Source organism: Natator depressus, chromosome 2 (genome assembly GCF_965152275.1).
Source record: "Natator depressus isolate rNatDep1 chromosome 2, rNatDep2.hap1, whole genome shotgun sequence".
Lineage (NCBI taxonomy): Eukaryota > Metazoa > Chordata > Testudines > Cheloniidae > Natator > Natator depressus.
In genome coordinates this window covers 9,825,481-9,841,050 of record NC_134235.1, presented here as the reverse complement: position 1 = coordinate 9,841,050, position 15,570 = coordinate 9,825,481, and the positions used below count along the sequence as shown (strand labels likewise).

Genomic DNA, 15,570 nt, shown 5'->3' with positions numbered 1-15,570 from the left:
AAAGTGCCACTTACAAATGTACTTTTTTGTTACATAACTGCACTCAAAAATAAAACAATGTAAAACTTCAGAGACTACAAGTCCACTCAGTCCTACTTCTTGTGCAGCCAAACACTAAGACAAACAAATTTGTTCTCATTTACGGGAAATAATAATGCCCATTTCTTATTTACAATGTCACCTGAAAGTGAGAACAGGCATTCACATGGCACTGTTGTAGCCAGTGTTGCAAGGTATTTACATGCCAGATATGTTAAACAGTTGTATGCCCTTCATGCTTTGACCACCACTCCAGAGGACATGCTTCCATGATGATGACACGTGTTACAAAAAATAATGCATTAATAAAATTTGTGACTGAACTCCTTGGGGGAGAATTGTATGCCTCCTGCTCCATGGTTTTATCCACATTCTGCCGTGTTTTGGCAGTCTTGGGTGACGACGCAGCATATGTTTGATTTAAGAACACTTTCACTGAAGATTTGACAGACTCAAAAAGGTATGAGATGAGATGTCTAAAGATAGGCACAGCACTCGACCCAAAAGAATCTGAAGTGCCTTCCAAAATCTGAGAGGGACGAGGTGAGGAACATGCTTTCAGAAGTCTTAAAGGAGCAACACTAATACAGAAACTACAGAACCCAAACCACCAAAAAAGAAAATCCATCTTCTGCTGATGGCATCTGACAGATGATGAAAATGAACATGCATTAGTCCGTACTATTTTGGATCGTTATCGAGCAGAATCTTATCAGCATGGAAGCATGTCCTCTGGAATGGTGGTCAAAGCATAAAGTGGCATACAAATGTTTAACATATACGGCACATAAATACCTTGCAATGCCAGCTACAACAGTGGTATGAGAACGCCTGTTCTCACTTTCAGGTGACACTGTAAATAAGAAGCGGGCAGCATTATTTCCTGTAAACGTAAACAAACTACATTTGTAATCTGCACTTTCATGATTAAGAGATTGCACTACAGTACTTGTATGAGATAAATTGAAAAATACTGTTTCTTTTGTTTATCTTTTTTACAATGCAAACATTTGTAATCAAAATAATAACATAAAGTGAGCACTGTATACTCTGTATTCTGTGTTGTAATTGAAATCAATATATTTGAAAATGTAAAAAACAAAAATATTTAAATAAGTGGTATTCTATTATTAACAGTGTAATTAAAACTGATTAATCACAATTTTTTTTAATCTTGCAACTTTTTAAATCTTCCAATTAATCATGTTTAATTTTTAATCATTTGACAGCCCTAGATATTACATTTAATAAGTACATACTGCACACATACTACTGTTATATATTTTTAAAGTATGTTTGATATGTATTAGTATAACATTTTCTACACAAAAAGAACAAAGTCCTTGAAAATAATGAGACACATATTTTAATAATAAATTATCATAATATTCAGGCAGAGCTGAGATTGGAACCCAGGAATTCTTGACTCCAAACTATGTGCTCAGTACGGTTGATCTCTGCCACTGCATTATTGGAACTAATGTCCTTGCAGTCTTGCTCACAGCATAGCCTGCTTTCCCTGGCATATGTGCTTTGAAAGAGGGTTACCTATCAGTGGAGCATCTATTCTCATATCAATTGGATATAATTGCTGGAAGTAATTTTTTAACCTGTTTAAAAACGAGCCAACAAAAGAAGTATCTTTCCTCATGAGTCCTAAAACAACAATTTAATTGCCCTTAAAAGAATCTTCTACCCTACCTTCAAATGATCCAGTGCCAAACCTTAATCTGAATTAGCTCATTTTATTTTATTTTAAAATAAAAACCGGAAAGCTGAAACTTTTCTTGCTGCCCTGAGCTGTTAACCTAATTTTGTATTATGCCATACACCTTGTCTTCTCTATCCCACAAGGGTTTTAGCAGCAAAGCATAATAACTAGTTAGAGTATTTGTTGATACATTATTCCACTGAAGCTAATGAAAACACAATTGACCTTTAACAGGGTTGTAACAAACATTAATTGTCTCCTTTGGAATTGAATGCAAAGCTTCTCAGGTTTCAGAGTAGCAGCCGTGTTAGTCTGTATCCGCAAAAAGAAAAGGAGTACTTGTGGCACCCTAGAGACTAACAAATTTATTAGAGCGAAAGCTTATGCTCTAATAAATTTGTTAGTCTCTAAGGTGCCACATGTACTCCTTTTCTTTTTGCAAAGCTTCTCAAGCACTCTGTTCAAATTTGGATTGAAGCCATCTCCTATACAGCATGATTAAGTCAACAAATTAGATTTGCTATCAGGATGCTTCTTGGATGTTTTAAGTTTTGGAATATGTGGAGGACACACTATATGTTTATTGACTGCAAGATCATAACAACACACTTAACAGAAGCCAAGGGAAAATAAAACCTCAGATTTTAAATTTCAAGTAGCTGGTAAGTAATTAAAGAACTCTGTGTAAATTAGTCCTGTGACTGATTAATTGTACACGGAAAATCCATTTTTGTACAAAGCATTGTTAAATTTGTAGGACTAGACTAGCTTATCCCACAAGCACTAACAGAATACAGATGACTCAAACCAATGGTACTGCATATCTAAGTTTAAACTGTTAACAACCCAATTTGTCTTAGTCATACAGTGGTAAATGAGCTCTCACCACCTCTATAGATTGAAAGGTCTGAAATTTATCAGGTTTTAAGATTTCACACTTTATTTTAGATAAAATGTTGTTAATGTTAGATAAAAATAACAGTCCTACTGTCGTGACCTCACTACGAAAAATGGCAGCAGTGCTGCGTTCTCACTAAACTGGTCTTCATGTTCCTGTACAAGCAACCGCCCAAGCCTCAAACTGAAATGCAATACTTACTCTAAAACTTCATAGTTGGACTTCTTTTCTAGTGCATTGCCCCTCATCTCCCAGTAGGATCTCCTGAAGTCAGGGAAAAAATATTTGCAAGCAATAATTATTGGATGAACCAGCTTAAACCTACAATAAGGCATTCAGAGCTTTCAGAGACCTACCACTAAAAGCCATTTGCAGACTGACTTCAAATATGTGTTCACTGACATACTATTACACTACTACAACCGAGTAGACTTTAGTTGATTAAAGTATTTTTCATGCACAAGACATCCCAGAATGATACACTAATAACATAATACTAGCAGCACCATGATGAGCATGAAGACAAATCAGACAGCCACTATGTGCTGGGCAAAAATATCGGAGAGTAGAATCTGTATGAGAGAAAAGTGCCCAGGATAGTGGGTTGTTATATCCGTTAAATTTTCTAAAAAAAGGTTACTAGAATTTTCACTTCTTCCAAGACTGCCACGAAGGCTAGAGAAAACACTTCAAGCCCTTACCCACAATACCCAAGTGCCACATCCTCGTTATTGGTATTCCTGTTCCTAGTGGTAGTCCTAATCCTGTTTTATCTCTGAAAATTACTGTTCAACCTGCACTTTTTTCCTTTGCTCTATATCACTTGATTTGCCATTCATTTCTTAATGATCTTGTTACTGTCCTAGTCTTGCTCTGCAAGACAATAGCAGAACTAAAGTAATTATCTCAGCCCTCAGATTCTCCATAAAATACGGTGATCAGATGTCCCGTTTTTATAGGGACAGTCCCGTTTTTTGGGACTTTTTTCCCCCAATATAGGTGCCTATTGCCCCCCACCCCCTGTCCCATTTTTTCCACAGTTGCTATCTGGTCACCCTACCATAAAATAGCGAAAATACATTTCAAAAGGTTTAAAGGGGTGACTGTTTCAAGATTCTCAATGTGGTAAACATACACTGAGTATCTCAGGTGTTTATGTTTATCAGTTTGAAATGGAAAAGCTACACAAAGTATCAGTGCAGCTCACAAGATCAGTTCATTTGCCCTTTCAGAAACTTTGTTCTGAAAAAATATTTTGCATTCTTAAATTAGCATGTTAAAAATCTTCAACACCAAGTGCAGAGAGAAAAAGCGGCAGTGTTATTTTTAATTAAATTCTTCATCTGTATTATTAATAGAAGAATGAGGACGTGACGCTATCTGTTAGCAAATGCACTTCAGACTTATTTTCTTTTGAATATTCCAGTTTAGTCTTTAGGCCTTCGAACTGTTTAGTTGCTAATATGCACCAAATAAAATCAATATAAAAAGATAGTTAATTGATCTGTAAAATTAATTTGTAATTTACAAACCATTAGGAATTAGTTACAATATATTCTGATCATTTTTTCTTTGAAACGATAAATTAGTTTTCATAATTCCTAACAATATTTTACTAATTTATAGAGGTAAGAGAATCAGGAAAAATGAGAATTAAAAACAGCTTCAAAATTAATGTATACAGTATATCAGAAACAAAATACGCAGTTTTCAACTTACCGGATTTCAAGGCAACCTAGCTTCAAAGCAATTTCCTGGTCCACTTGATCTGCTATTTCTAACATATAATCATTTTTCACCTACGGTAAAATAAGTAGTTTTGTGTCATAGAAGGATAATGTCAATGCTACTTAAAGTTGCTTCATTGGTCCATCATATTAACTATACACTTGAATATTGTTCAAGCAACTTTGGATATGTGTACCTTAGGTGTAAATAATTTCAGGGGGTATCAGCCTATCATAGTGTATAAACAGAGAAAAAACTATTATGTTTCTCATCTGCATATATGGCGGAATGCCTGTAGGCAATCTCTTTCAACAGCAATTTTGATGCAATTTGCCACATCTCTGTCTCTGTTACTTACATTAGACTTTACTAATTTGAATCTAAATAGTCACAGGGAGCCTGGATGTCATAGCTGTGACATTTGCACTCACAATTAATGTGACTTGCATGTTCAATTGTGATACATATGCATGCCTTGTAATTTTGCATGTGTAATCACAGTAACTATGCATATACACTAGACACATATGCCTGCCGCTTATGGGCAACAAACATGTAGAGAGTTGTGAAAATTTGACCCACAACATCAATGTAAAGAAATAATAAGTAGAGTCAGTATGTGATCACTATACACTCAGCACACCTTCAGCCAAGTCTAATTTTTAAAGAATGCCTTTTATACTGGAATATACCAACTATATACAAACACCATTCACACAAAGAAATACACATTTTCCACAGAAAAGAATAGAACACAAAAAATTACTGCCCAAGATTTTTGTGTGTAACTGATGTTTTGGCTTATTCCAGTGTGAAAGGTATTCCTTAGAGAGACACATTTTAAATAAAAGTGAATATGAACTTTTATTTTCACAGCTTATTGTGTTTAATCTTGTAATGCGTTCAGAATCCTATTACTGTGATGCCGTGGTCTGTTGACATGCAAAAACTGCCATCTCACAAAATCAGTACCCACTGCAGATCAAACATGAAGACACTATGCAGTGTGAGGAGCCAAACCTTTCAAAAAGAACTGGGTAGTCACAAGGTATGGTGAGAAAAAAAGTACTTGAAAATTGTACTATGAAATTCTCTTTTTAAAAAATTCCAACAAGGAAAAAAGCAGCAACTTGATCACTGAAAGCAGCTCTGGAAAAACAGACATCTTTATGGACTTTGTAAGATGAGAATGTGAATTACTGTGATAGTTTCAGCAATGTCAGAGAAAAGCCTTTTAGGTCTGGACTGCTCAATATTTTGGCAAAACAAAAAACTTTTAATCCTTCTCAGTATAATGCTAACAAATACTAACCACATAATATCAGGAAGAGATTTTAATGTCAAAAGTGTAAATAGCTGTGTTACCCTGAAGGATGATTTGTCAATATAAACTTATTTATTTACTTGTGCGTGCACACACAATGAATTATAGCACAAACTGAGATGTTTATATGAAGGATGAATTATTAATTTTAGAATTGATAGTGCTTTACATCTTCAAAATGCTTACATTTTAGAGAGACAAAATCTTAGATTTGTAGAAAAATGTGAAGTCTATCGAGTTCTTCTGAACTATAATTTGTAAAAGTTTACCTGATTCCTGTAAAGAAATATGGACTTAAAAGTTATCTGGTCATTACAAAGGTTGTAAAAATGATACCATCTTTCAATGATGCATTTCCCAGGAAGTCAGAATTTAATATGCTATTAATTAAAAAGCTCAAGAAAATCCATTAAGCTACTGTAAAACACATCATATTGCATTAACCAGATAAACATGTATTGCTCTAAGTGAAGAATATCCCATCTTTTACATGCTGGTGTTTCAATACAAAAATAATCATACATGAGTCAAGGATAATTGTCTGTTAACGGTATTTTCTTCAAGATTAAATACTGTAATTTAACTCGTTTGAAGATGACAAATGGTGAAACTCATGGAGTTTGACATTCTACTCTTCTGTGAAAGCACATATCAGCTGAAGCAACATTATAAAATTAACATAATCTATACATTTGCCATAATTATACAATTATGTTTCCTTTTAAATACTTTATGGAATTCTCTCTCACTGTTTTATCCCCTTATTCAAAGCTACTAACTGTCTGTCACATCACTGATGTAATACAAGTTCTCTTCTGCAGTATGAAGTGGTGACATATTTGTACATATCATTAAGGTGTGGCAGACGTATTATTCCATTCATTTGCATGATAAAACTATTAATGTAACTGGGAAGCAGATTTCCCACAAAGAGGACTTCAACATCATGGATGTAATTATGAGAGAGAGAGCTCCTTAGCGGTTGAACCTTAAGAAATACTTATGTATAATTTTTGTTTGATTAAAAAGCACCCATTCAAAATTTATCAGTGGCTGAAGTTCAACCTTAACAAGACAGAGTATGCTGGTAGGTAAAGAAAAATACTATAAAGAGATTGCTGCAACAGGGCATTCTCCGCCAGTCAGAGACATAGAATCATAGAATATCAGGGTTGGAAGGGACCTCAGGAGGTCATCTAGTCTAACCCCCTGCTCAAAGCAGGACCAATCCCCAATTAAATCATCCCAGCCAGGGCTTTGTCAAGCCTGACCTTAAAAACTTCTAGGGAAGGAGATTCCACCACCTCCCTAGCTAACGCATTCCAGTGTTTCACCACCGTCCTAGTGAAAAAGTTTTTCCAAACATCCAACCTAAATCTCCCCCACTGCAACTTGACACCATTACTCCTTGTTCTGTCATCTGCTACCACTGAGAACAGTCTAGAGCCATCCTCTTTGGAACCCCCTTTCAGGTAGTTGAAAGCAGCTATCAAATCCCCCCTCATTCTTCTCTTCCGCAGACTAAACAATCCCAGTTCCCTCAGCCTCTCCTCATAAGTCATGTGTTCCAGTCCCCTAATCATTTTTGTTGCCCTCCGCTGGACTCTTACCAATTTTTCCACATCCTTCTTGTAGTGTGGGGCCCAAAACTGGATACAGTACTCCAGATGAGGCCTCACCAATGTTGAATAGAGGGAAATGATAACATCCCTCGATCTGCTGGCAATGCCCCTACTTATATATCCCAAAATGCCATTGGCCTTCTTGGCAACAAGGGCACACTGTTGACTCATATCCAACTTCTCGTCCACTATAACCCCTAGGTCCTTTTCTGCAGAACTGCTGCCTAGCCATTCGGTCCCTAGTCTGTAGCGGTGCATTGGATTCTTCCGTCCTAAGTGCAGGACTCTGCACTTGTCCTTGTTGAACCTCAGATTTCTTTTGGCCCAATCCTCCAATTTGTCTAGGGCCCTCTGTATCCTATCCCTATCCTCCAGCATATCTACCACTCCTCCCAGTTTAGTGTCATCCGCAAACTTGCTGAGGGTGCAATCCACACCATCCTCCAGATCATTTATGAAGATATTGAACAAAACCGGCCCCAGGACCGACCCCTGGGGCACTCCACTTGATACCGGCTGCCAACTAGACATGGAGCCATTGATCACTACCCGTTGAGCCCGACAATCTAGCCAGCTTTCTATCCACCTTATTGTCCATTCATCCAGCCCATACTTCTTTAACTTGCTGGCAAGATTACTGTGGGAAACCGTGTCAAAAGCTTTGCTAAAGTCAAGGAACAACACGTCCACTGCTTTCCCGTCATCCACAGAGCCAGTTATCTCCTCATAGAAGGCAATTAGATTAGTCAGGCATGACTTGCCCTTGGTGAATCCATGCTGACTGTTCCTGATCACTTTCCTCTCCTTTAAGTGCTTCAGAATTGATTCCTTGAGGACCTGCTCCATGATTTTTCCAGGGACTGAGGTGAGGCTGACATACTCATGAATTACACTGTCTGAGTTCTGGGGTGCTTCTCATCTCAGTATCAGAAAGCTCTCACATAGCTGCATTCCTAGGAAACTTGACTGACCACCTCAGACAGGCTAAGTGTTATCCTCAGCAGGGACAGGATGCATAGACTTTGATAGAGCGCTGTCAGCTTATGTGGAGACTGTGGTACTGCAATTTGTTTAGGCTTGAAAGCATCAGCCCTGAAGATTTTGCAACTCCTGCTAAATGCAGCCACATGACTTCTCAGCAACACTGGTTATAAAACAGCATAATTGTGCTCCCCTCACCTCACTGGCCGGCCCTCTGTAGAGCTCTGTGTCAAGTTTTGAAGACTTGATCCTTGTTCAAGCCTCTAAGTCTGGGTCCAGATTAACTATAAAACTCCCTCACCTACCCTTAACAGCTCCAAAACTACTAAGGAAAAATGAAGCTGTCTACACCAAGAGACAAATGTGTGTACAGGAGACACTTTTCTCAGGTGGGTGGTGGGAGTGAGGCTAGGGTTACCATATTTCAGGTTCACAAAAAAGAGGACACCGCCAGGGTGCGGGAGGAGGAGTTGGAGGGGGGACACAATTCTGCTGGAGGGGGTACCCTGTGGTGGGGGTACTCACTGGTCGCTCCCTGTTACGGTGGCAGGCGTAAGCCCAGGATGCAGTGACAGCTGTTAGTCAGTGCCTCCCTGCAGGACCCCCCCGCCCCAGGGCTGGGAACTGGTGCCTGGGTTGACAGGATCGGCAGCTGTGGCTGCAGGGGAATTGACTGATCAGCTGTGGAGGCAGGGGAGGGACCAGTCAGGAAGTGGACCAATCAGGGCTCTTTCTGAGCTGTAATGTCTGCTCTTCAAAAATCCCGGACATTTCCTGTTATTTGAAAAATCTGTCAGGACAGAGGACGGAGTCTCAAAAAAAGAGGCAATGTCCGGTTAAATCCAGACATATGGTAACCTCCAGGTTGGGCCTGGACTGTGGAATTCTCTCTCTCAGGCAATTCAAACAATAAACTTCACTATTTTCCAGTTCAAATGTGGCTCGTTCCTTCAATCTTGCTTTTCTACTAAGCAACATGGAGCACATTAGCTTTCAAATAGATAAGCGCGCACACACACACCCCTTCTACCTCTTTACCCTCTGGGGAGGAATGGAGAAGAAAACCGCACAACAGGTGCTAGTTTCACAGGCTGTGTATACACTAAGCATCTCCTGAAAATTTTCACACCACTGTAGTCCCACTAGCAGTAGCAATAGTGGGTGGACAAGACAGCTCTTGGAGTTAAACACTAAGTCATTTAGAACTGCTCACAGCTAGTCTATATGATATGGTGGTAACACACTGGCTGGCGGCCCTTTGTCTACACTAACACTTCCACTTTTTTTTTTTTTTTCCACACTACAGGTGGAGCTGCCCCTGTATTAGCAGTGGTAGGATATTTTTCAGAAAGAAAGCCTAGCATAGGTAAGGCCCTTGTTTATTTGTAAACCTGGAGTGTTACTGCATGCCATGGTGATGGGCACAGTAAAAGAACCTAAACAGAAAGTTAGATTTGGACTCCGGTAGACCAACAGGGATGTGAATGCTAAAGTTAAGCACCTATCACTGAAAACTTCAGCACCACCCCGTTTCATTTAAACCAGGATCTTAAACTCAGCTACCCACATTATTACCACAGGTGGTCTCTGCAGCATCTACAGATAAGAAAGGGACAGAACTGAATGATGCCTGCTGTTCTCTGAGGGCATGTCTACTTCGGGACACTCACGAAAGGTAAGCAAATTAACTGAAGGTGTGAATTTAAAATGCATTAGTTAAAATGCATTAAACCCTTGTGTGAATGCTCTCATCAGGAAGTGAGTTAAGCTAAAGCAAACTAAGACCACTTTTAACCCTGTAGGGACATTTATTCAAAAGTAATGTGCTTTATCTAATGTACTTTAAAGTCAAACCTTGAGTTAATGTGGCTTAACTTTTTTGAGTGTCCCCATGTAGACTGTTGTGATAATAAGGCTTACAAATCTACCCTAATTGTGAGTTCAACCGTAAAAATTGAGAGAAAGTTCATAAAGTGTCACAATAACCTATAATAATAAATGCTGATGGAAAAAGTTATAAGAAGGAAACAAAAAGACTGAATTAATGCAAACAAAAAGAAGGCTTACTGATATAATTTTCAAGGACTCTTAAGATCTTGCCTAGTAAACAAGACAGTGTGAGACTAAAAAATCAATGAATAAAAGCTGGTGTTTTGGAAATTAGGTATACAAAATAATGAGAGAATGGGGCTAGACTGCCCAACATGCCCTTTTGGGGTTCTTAAACAGAAAAGAAAAAAAGAGACATTGGGGGAAAAATACAAACAGACAGAGGCTACCGCAGTACTGCCTCCTTGAAAGAAGAGAAAGGAGAGAGCTTCATCATTGTGGCTGACACCCCTACTGCCTCCTGGGACCCTGGCCTTTCTGCATCCTGACCTTAAGGATTGTCCTAACCAGACCATGCCAGAGAAAGGGACCCAGATGACACCTCCACCTGCTAAGTATCAGCCTGCACATGGGACATGAAACTTTGTCACATACCCCTCTCTCCAACACACACACACACACGTACGTGTGTTCTCTTCCTTCCCCACACTATTTCTTTTCTTTCCTATCCCTCTCCTTTTTCCTTCTATCTAATAAGAGTCTGGCTTAGTCAGCCAAGACTATATTTTGCTACATTGCTGTGACCAGAAAGAGGTAACTAAATGAAATGCCCTAAACAGCTTGATGCTGGTGCAAGTTTGCCAAGTTTCAGAGTGGCTGATAAGATTGTGCGTGGTGCCTGTGTTTTTGCAGCAGTGAGATTGCACATGAAAGTCAACAACAGAGACAGAAACTGCATTTTCTATCTTTGCTGTTCTTTTCTCTCCTATTTTCTGTGTTTGTCTTGTTTCGTCTTCTAAGAAACATGATCAGACTTTAACAGCAGCAATGACAGCTTTAGCCCACCTCAACTAACTTCGTCTCTTTTCCTCAAAAGGATGGTTATTACCATCTTTAATACCATCTAACAGAATGTCAAACAAGGGGGGGTTTCTTTCTAAAAACTTTCTCTAGCTAACAGGAAAGAGAATGAGGAATGTTGTTAAAATGAAAGCCTTTCTTAATATTTCACCTTTCAAATGCTTTAGTGGATTTTTCCTTTGTTTTCTGCATCTTTAATAAATGGCTTAAATGATTTTTAACAGTGTTTGCCATGCTGCTCAGGTCTCTGTATATCAAACCTGGAGTCCTGTTTAATATTGGACAGTTATTGAGTTATGTTAATATCTTTGACTCGTTGGGCCCAGATAGTCCATCTAAATTAATATAAGACATGCCATGAGTTACTTCCTGAAAAGTTGACATACCAGTTCATGAAGTCTATCATCATGCCTTACTCTTAGCCAAATTAAATTTAATTGGCTACTTCATTTAGATCAAATGGATGTAAAGGTAGCAAATTGATATAAGGAATTTGTTTTAGCTTGCTTTTTCAGAAAAAAAAATACACAAGGTGAAGGAAATCTACCAACAGGTTTTGTGAAATGAACAAGGTAGTAAAACAGAGATGTTTACTTACCTGTGTAGTAATATGAATTTTTCAAGTTGCATGATCCCTATCTGTATTCCACTGTGGGGTATGCTTGAGCTCCATGTGTCTGAGAGCACAATTTTTTTGCTAGCTATGTCCATTGGTCCACACCTGTCTCTTTTTCTCCTCATGCTCTGAGCCAAGTGTATAAGGGGCAGTGCAGACTGACGGGTAATGGAATACAGATAGCGACCACATACCTCGAAGAGTTCTGGTTACTATACAGGTAAGTAAGTCCTCTTTTTCTTCGAGTGCCTATGTGTCCCTATGTGTATTCCACTGTGGGTGATTGATAAGCAGTACTCATTAAGCAGGAGAGTACGAGGACCTACATGATATTAAACTGAAGTATCGCCAAGCCAAAGGATGTATCAGATGCAGAGGCTTACACCTAATGCCCCACTCTGGAACCTGTACCCATAAAAACAGCTATATCACATACTCCATGGGGATTCCATCCTGAAAGAAATCTTTCCTGAACCCCCTCTTCTGCCCTTCAAATAACCCTCCAACCTTTCCAAACTCATCATCATCAGAAGCAAGCACCCCACAGACCAGAACAATACCAACTCAAAGCAGCACCAGACCTTGACAGAACAACAGATGGAAAATTTACAGACATATCTCCATTGCTACAATGATCAACACACATTTCAAGATCCTTGAGTCCTACACATGCCTATCACAACATGTGGTATAGCTCATCCAGTGCACTAAATACCCCACTAACTATGTTGTGAACCAGACAATCACTATGCTCTTGAATAAACTCACACAGGAAAATGATAAGAGACAAAAACACTCTATCACATGTGGGTGAACACTTTTCACGAATTGATCACTCTATAGTTGACCTGTCAGTCCTCATCCTCAAAGAAAACCTATCCGATACTTTCAAAAGAGGAGCCTAGGAGCTTAAATTCATTACTATGCTAGACACTAAAAATCATGGACTGAACAGAGACACTGGATTTATGGTTTATTACAACAATCTGTAACCCACTACCCCCCCCCCCTTTTGTCCTATGACTGCAGAGGTGTTAACGGGCCTCTCTACCTTGAACGGTCCCTTACAACATGTGCTAACAATTTATGTTAAACTATCTGTTTCACCTTGCATTTTGCTGTGATGCTAGAAGTACGTTTCCCAGACCTGAGGAAGAGCTCTGTGTGTTGTCATCAGACGTCACCAGCGTGCGTGTGTATTCTCCCTGTGTGCTGCCCAGCTCTGCACAGATAGCTGGCACAGCAGATCTCAAGCGAACCGCCCAATGACCTCAGACTCCAATAAGCTAAGAAGGCACCCAGCCAGGTTTATTGTCAAACAAAACACAGCCTCTAGCTCCCCGGATCAGATGTCCACGGTTCTGTTAGTACATATATGCTCCCTGACAATGGACTGGCTCAGTCAGTGGTGGGATTCTCCACTGCCCCCTAGGCCAGAACAAGACAACTCCTCAGGGGTAAATTCTTATACACAGGTACAAACAAGTTACACATCACTCCTGACATATTGAGGTGCAACCCCTCTACGTAGTAAGGTGCCACCTCTCACCTTGTACATGTTGGTTCAAACAAAACAACAGGGTCAGCCTGTTCCTTGTTATCTGTGTGGAATGTGCAAGTATTGGAGTGTTCTGGTACCTTTTAGGTATGTGTATTTTTGCAACATCAGCCCTTTCCTTGCCAGCTTCTGTGAACAGGGCCTGCCTCTGGCTCACAGTTTAACTTTGCTTTATGTTAACAAATTCTTGACCGTTACTTTAGTTCAGGCCTTAGGTCTCATATCGGGCCTCTGATACAAGGGTTTATGTTTCAGGGCCTCATCTTACTACATCTGGCTTGAAAGCTTGTCTCTCTTACCAACAGAAATTGGTCCAATAAAAGGTATTACCTCACCCACCTTGTTTCGCTACACCATATTTGTGAAGGTGTGTATGGAGCTCAACGTTGCCACTTTACAGATGTCAATGAGTGGTATGTCATGAAGCAAGGCTACCAAAGCTGCCTTGGCTCTGGCAGAGTAGGCCCTCACACCTTGAAGAGAAGGGGTATCAGCTGCTTTGAAACAGAACAGGAGATAGCCTAAAATCCACCTAGAAAGTCTCTGAGAAGGGATCGCTTTCTCCTTCATTCATTCTACCAATGAAATGAACAATTTAGTTGAGTTTCTAAATAATTTTATTCTCTATCAGTAGAATGCCAATTCCTAGCATACATCCAAGGAATGGAGTCTCCTATTCTCTCTGGTGGCATTTGAACTTTGCAAAGAAGACAGGTAAGTGTATTGTCTGGTTTAGGTGGTCAGTAATTACTTTGGGGGTGAATTTAGGGTGTAGTGTCAGTGAAACCTTATCCTTATGGATTATTCTATATGGTGGATCTGCCATAAGTGTGCCTAGGTCTCCTACTCTTCCAACCAAAGAGATGGCCATTAGAAAGGTAACCTTCATAGAAAAATTGGATCGTGAGCCCGTCACCAACAGTTTCAAATGGTGACTCAGTTAATGTCAAGAGGATCAAATTAAGATCCCATGCTGGAGCAGGTTTAGTCACCAGAGGGAAGGTTCTAACTAGACCCTTCAGGGAACATACAATCACTGGATGGGTGAAAATGGAATGGTTGTCAATTGGAGGATGGCAAATGTTAATCGCTGTCAACTGTATTTGTAGGGAATTAGGAAAGATCTGAAGTCTTAAGGGTGAACAGACAGTCTAAAATAGTGGGAATGTCTGATTCTTCTGGGGACATCTGGCAACGTTGAGCCCAAATAGTAAATCTCTTCCTCTTAGCTAAGTAGCTCTTTTTGGTGGATTCCTTCCTGTTATTGATGAAGATAGCTTGAATGGCTACCAAACATGTCTGCTCTAGATTGAATGCCCATCCAAATACAAAGGCATGAGATGGAGGGAATCCAGACGGGGATGTTTGATCTTGCCTTTGTCCTGTGTCAAGAGGTCTGGGAAAAACTGGATGCTGATGGGTACATGGGTTGACAGCTGATGAAAGCTGGGGAACCAGGATTGCCTGGGTCATCTAGGAACAATAAGTATGATTACCGCCCAGTTCTGCTGAATCTTCCTGAGAACTCTAAGTAAAACGGGATGGGGAAAAGGCATACCTGAAGTGTCCTGCCCCTGAGATTAGAAGGGCCTCTCCCCTGGAATCCTGACCTTGCAATCCGCTGGAGCAGCGTATCCTGCATTTCATGTTTTCTTGTGACACAAACAGATCCCAGGACAGGGATTCCCATTATCCAAATGTGCTCTTTACCATGGAATCCTGTAGCTCCCATTCATGATCCATCGAGAAGTGTCTACTGAGGTCGTCCGCTAATATACTGTGTATTCCCTGGAGGTGTATTGCTGATAGGGTAATGTGATGATGAATACACCAGTTCCATCATCTCTATGCACAGGCAGAGTGGATCTTGCTCCCCCTTGTTTGTTGATGTAAAACACTGTTGTCATGTTGTCTGAACCAAGGGATTGTTTGAGTAGTAAGAATTGTTTGCAGGCCTCTTGGACAACTTTTAGCTCCAGGAGGTTTATGTTCAACCTGGACTTGCAGTCCCCGGAAAAATCATGGAGCAGGTCCTCAAGGAATCAATCCTGAAGCACTTACACGAGAGGAAAGTGATCAGGAACAGTCAGCATGGATTCACCAAGGGAAGGTCATGCCTGACTAATCTAATCGCCTTCTATGATGAGATTACTGATTCTGTGGATGAAGGGAAAGCAGTGGAT

The 15,570-nt window shown here is 39.8% G+C and overlaps 1 protein-coding gene across 13 annotated transcripts in view; it reads right to left on the bottom strand.

Moving 5' to 3' along the window:
* PTK2 (protein tyrosine kinase 2) overlaps nt 1–15,570 on the bottom strand; it is a 375,599-nt gene that overhangs the window by 161,273 nt on the left and 198,756 nt on the right. For all 13 annotated transcript variants that reach the window (XM_074943797.1, XM_074943800.1, XM_074943801.1 and 10 more), the window contains 2 exons: nt 4,368–4,447; nt 2,850–2,912 (listed from right to left, as the gene is read on the bottom strand). In XM_074943797.1, coding sequence (XP_074799898.1) covers nt 2,850–2,912; nt 4,368–4,447 — 143 coding nt within the window. The remainder of the gene's footprint in view (nt 1–2,849; nt 2,913–4,367; nt 4,448–15,570) is intronic.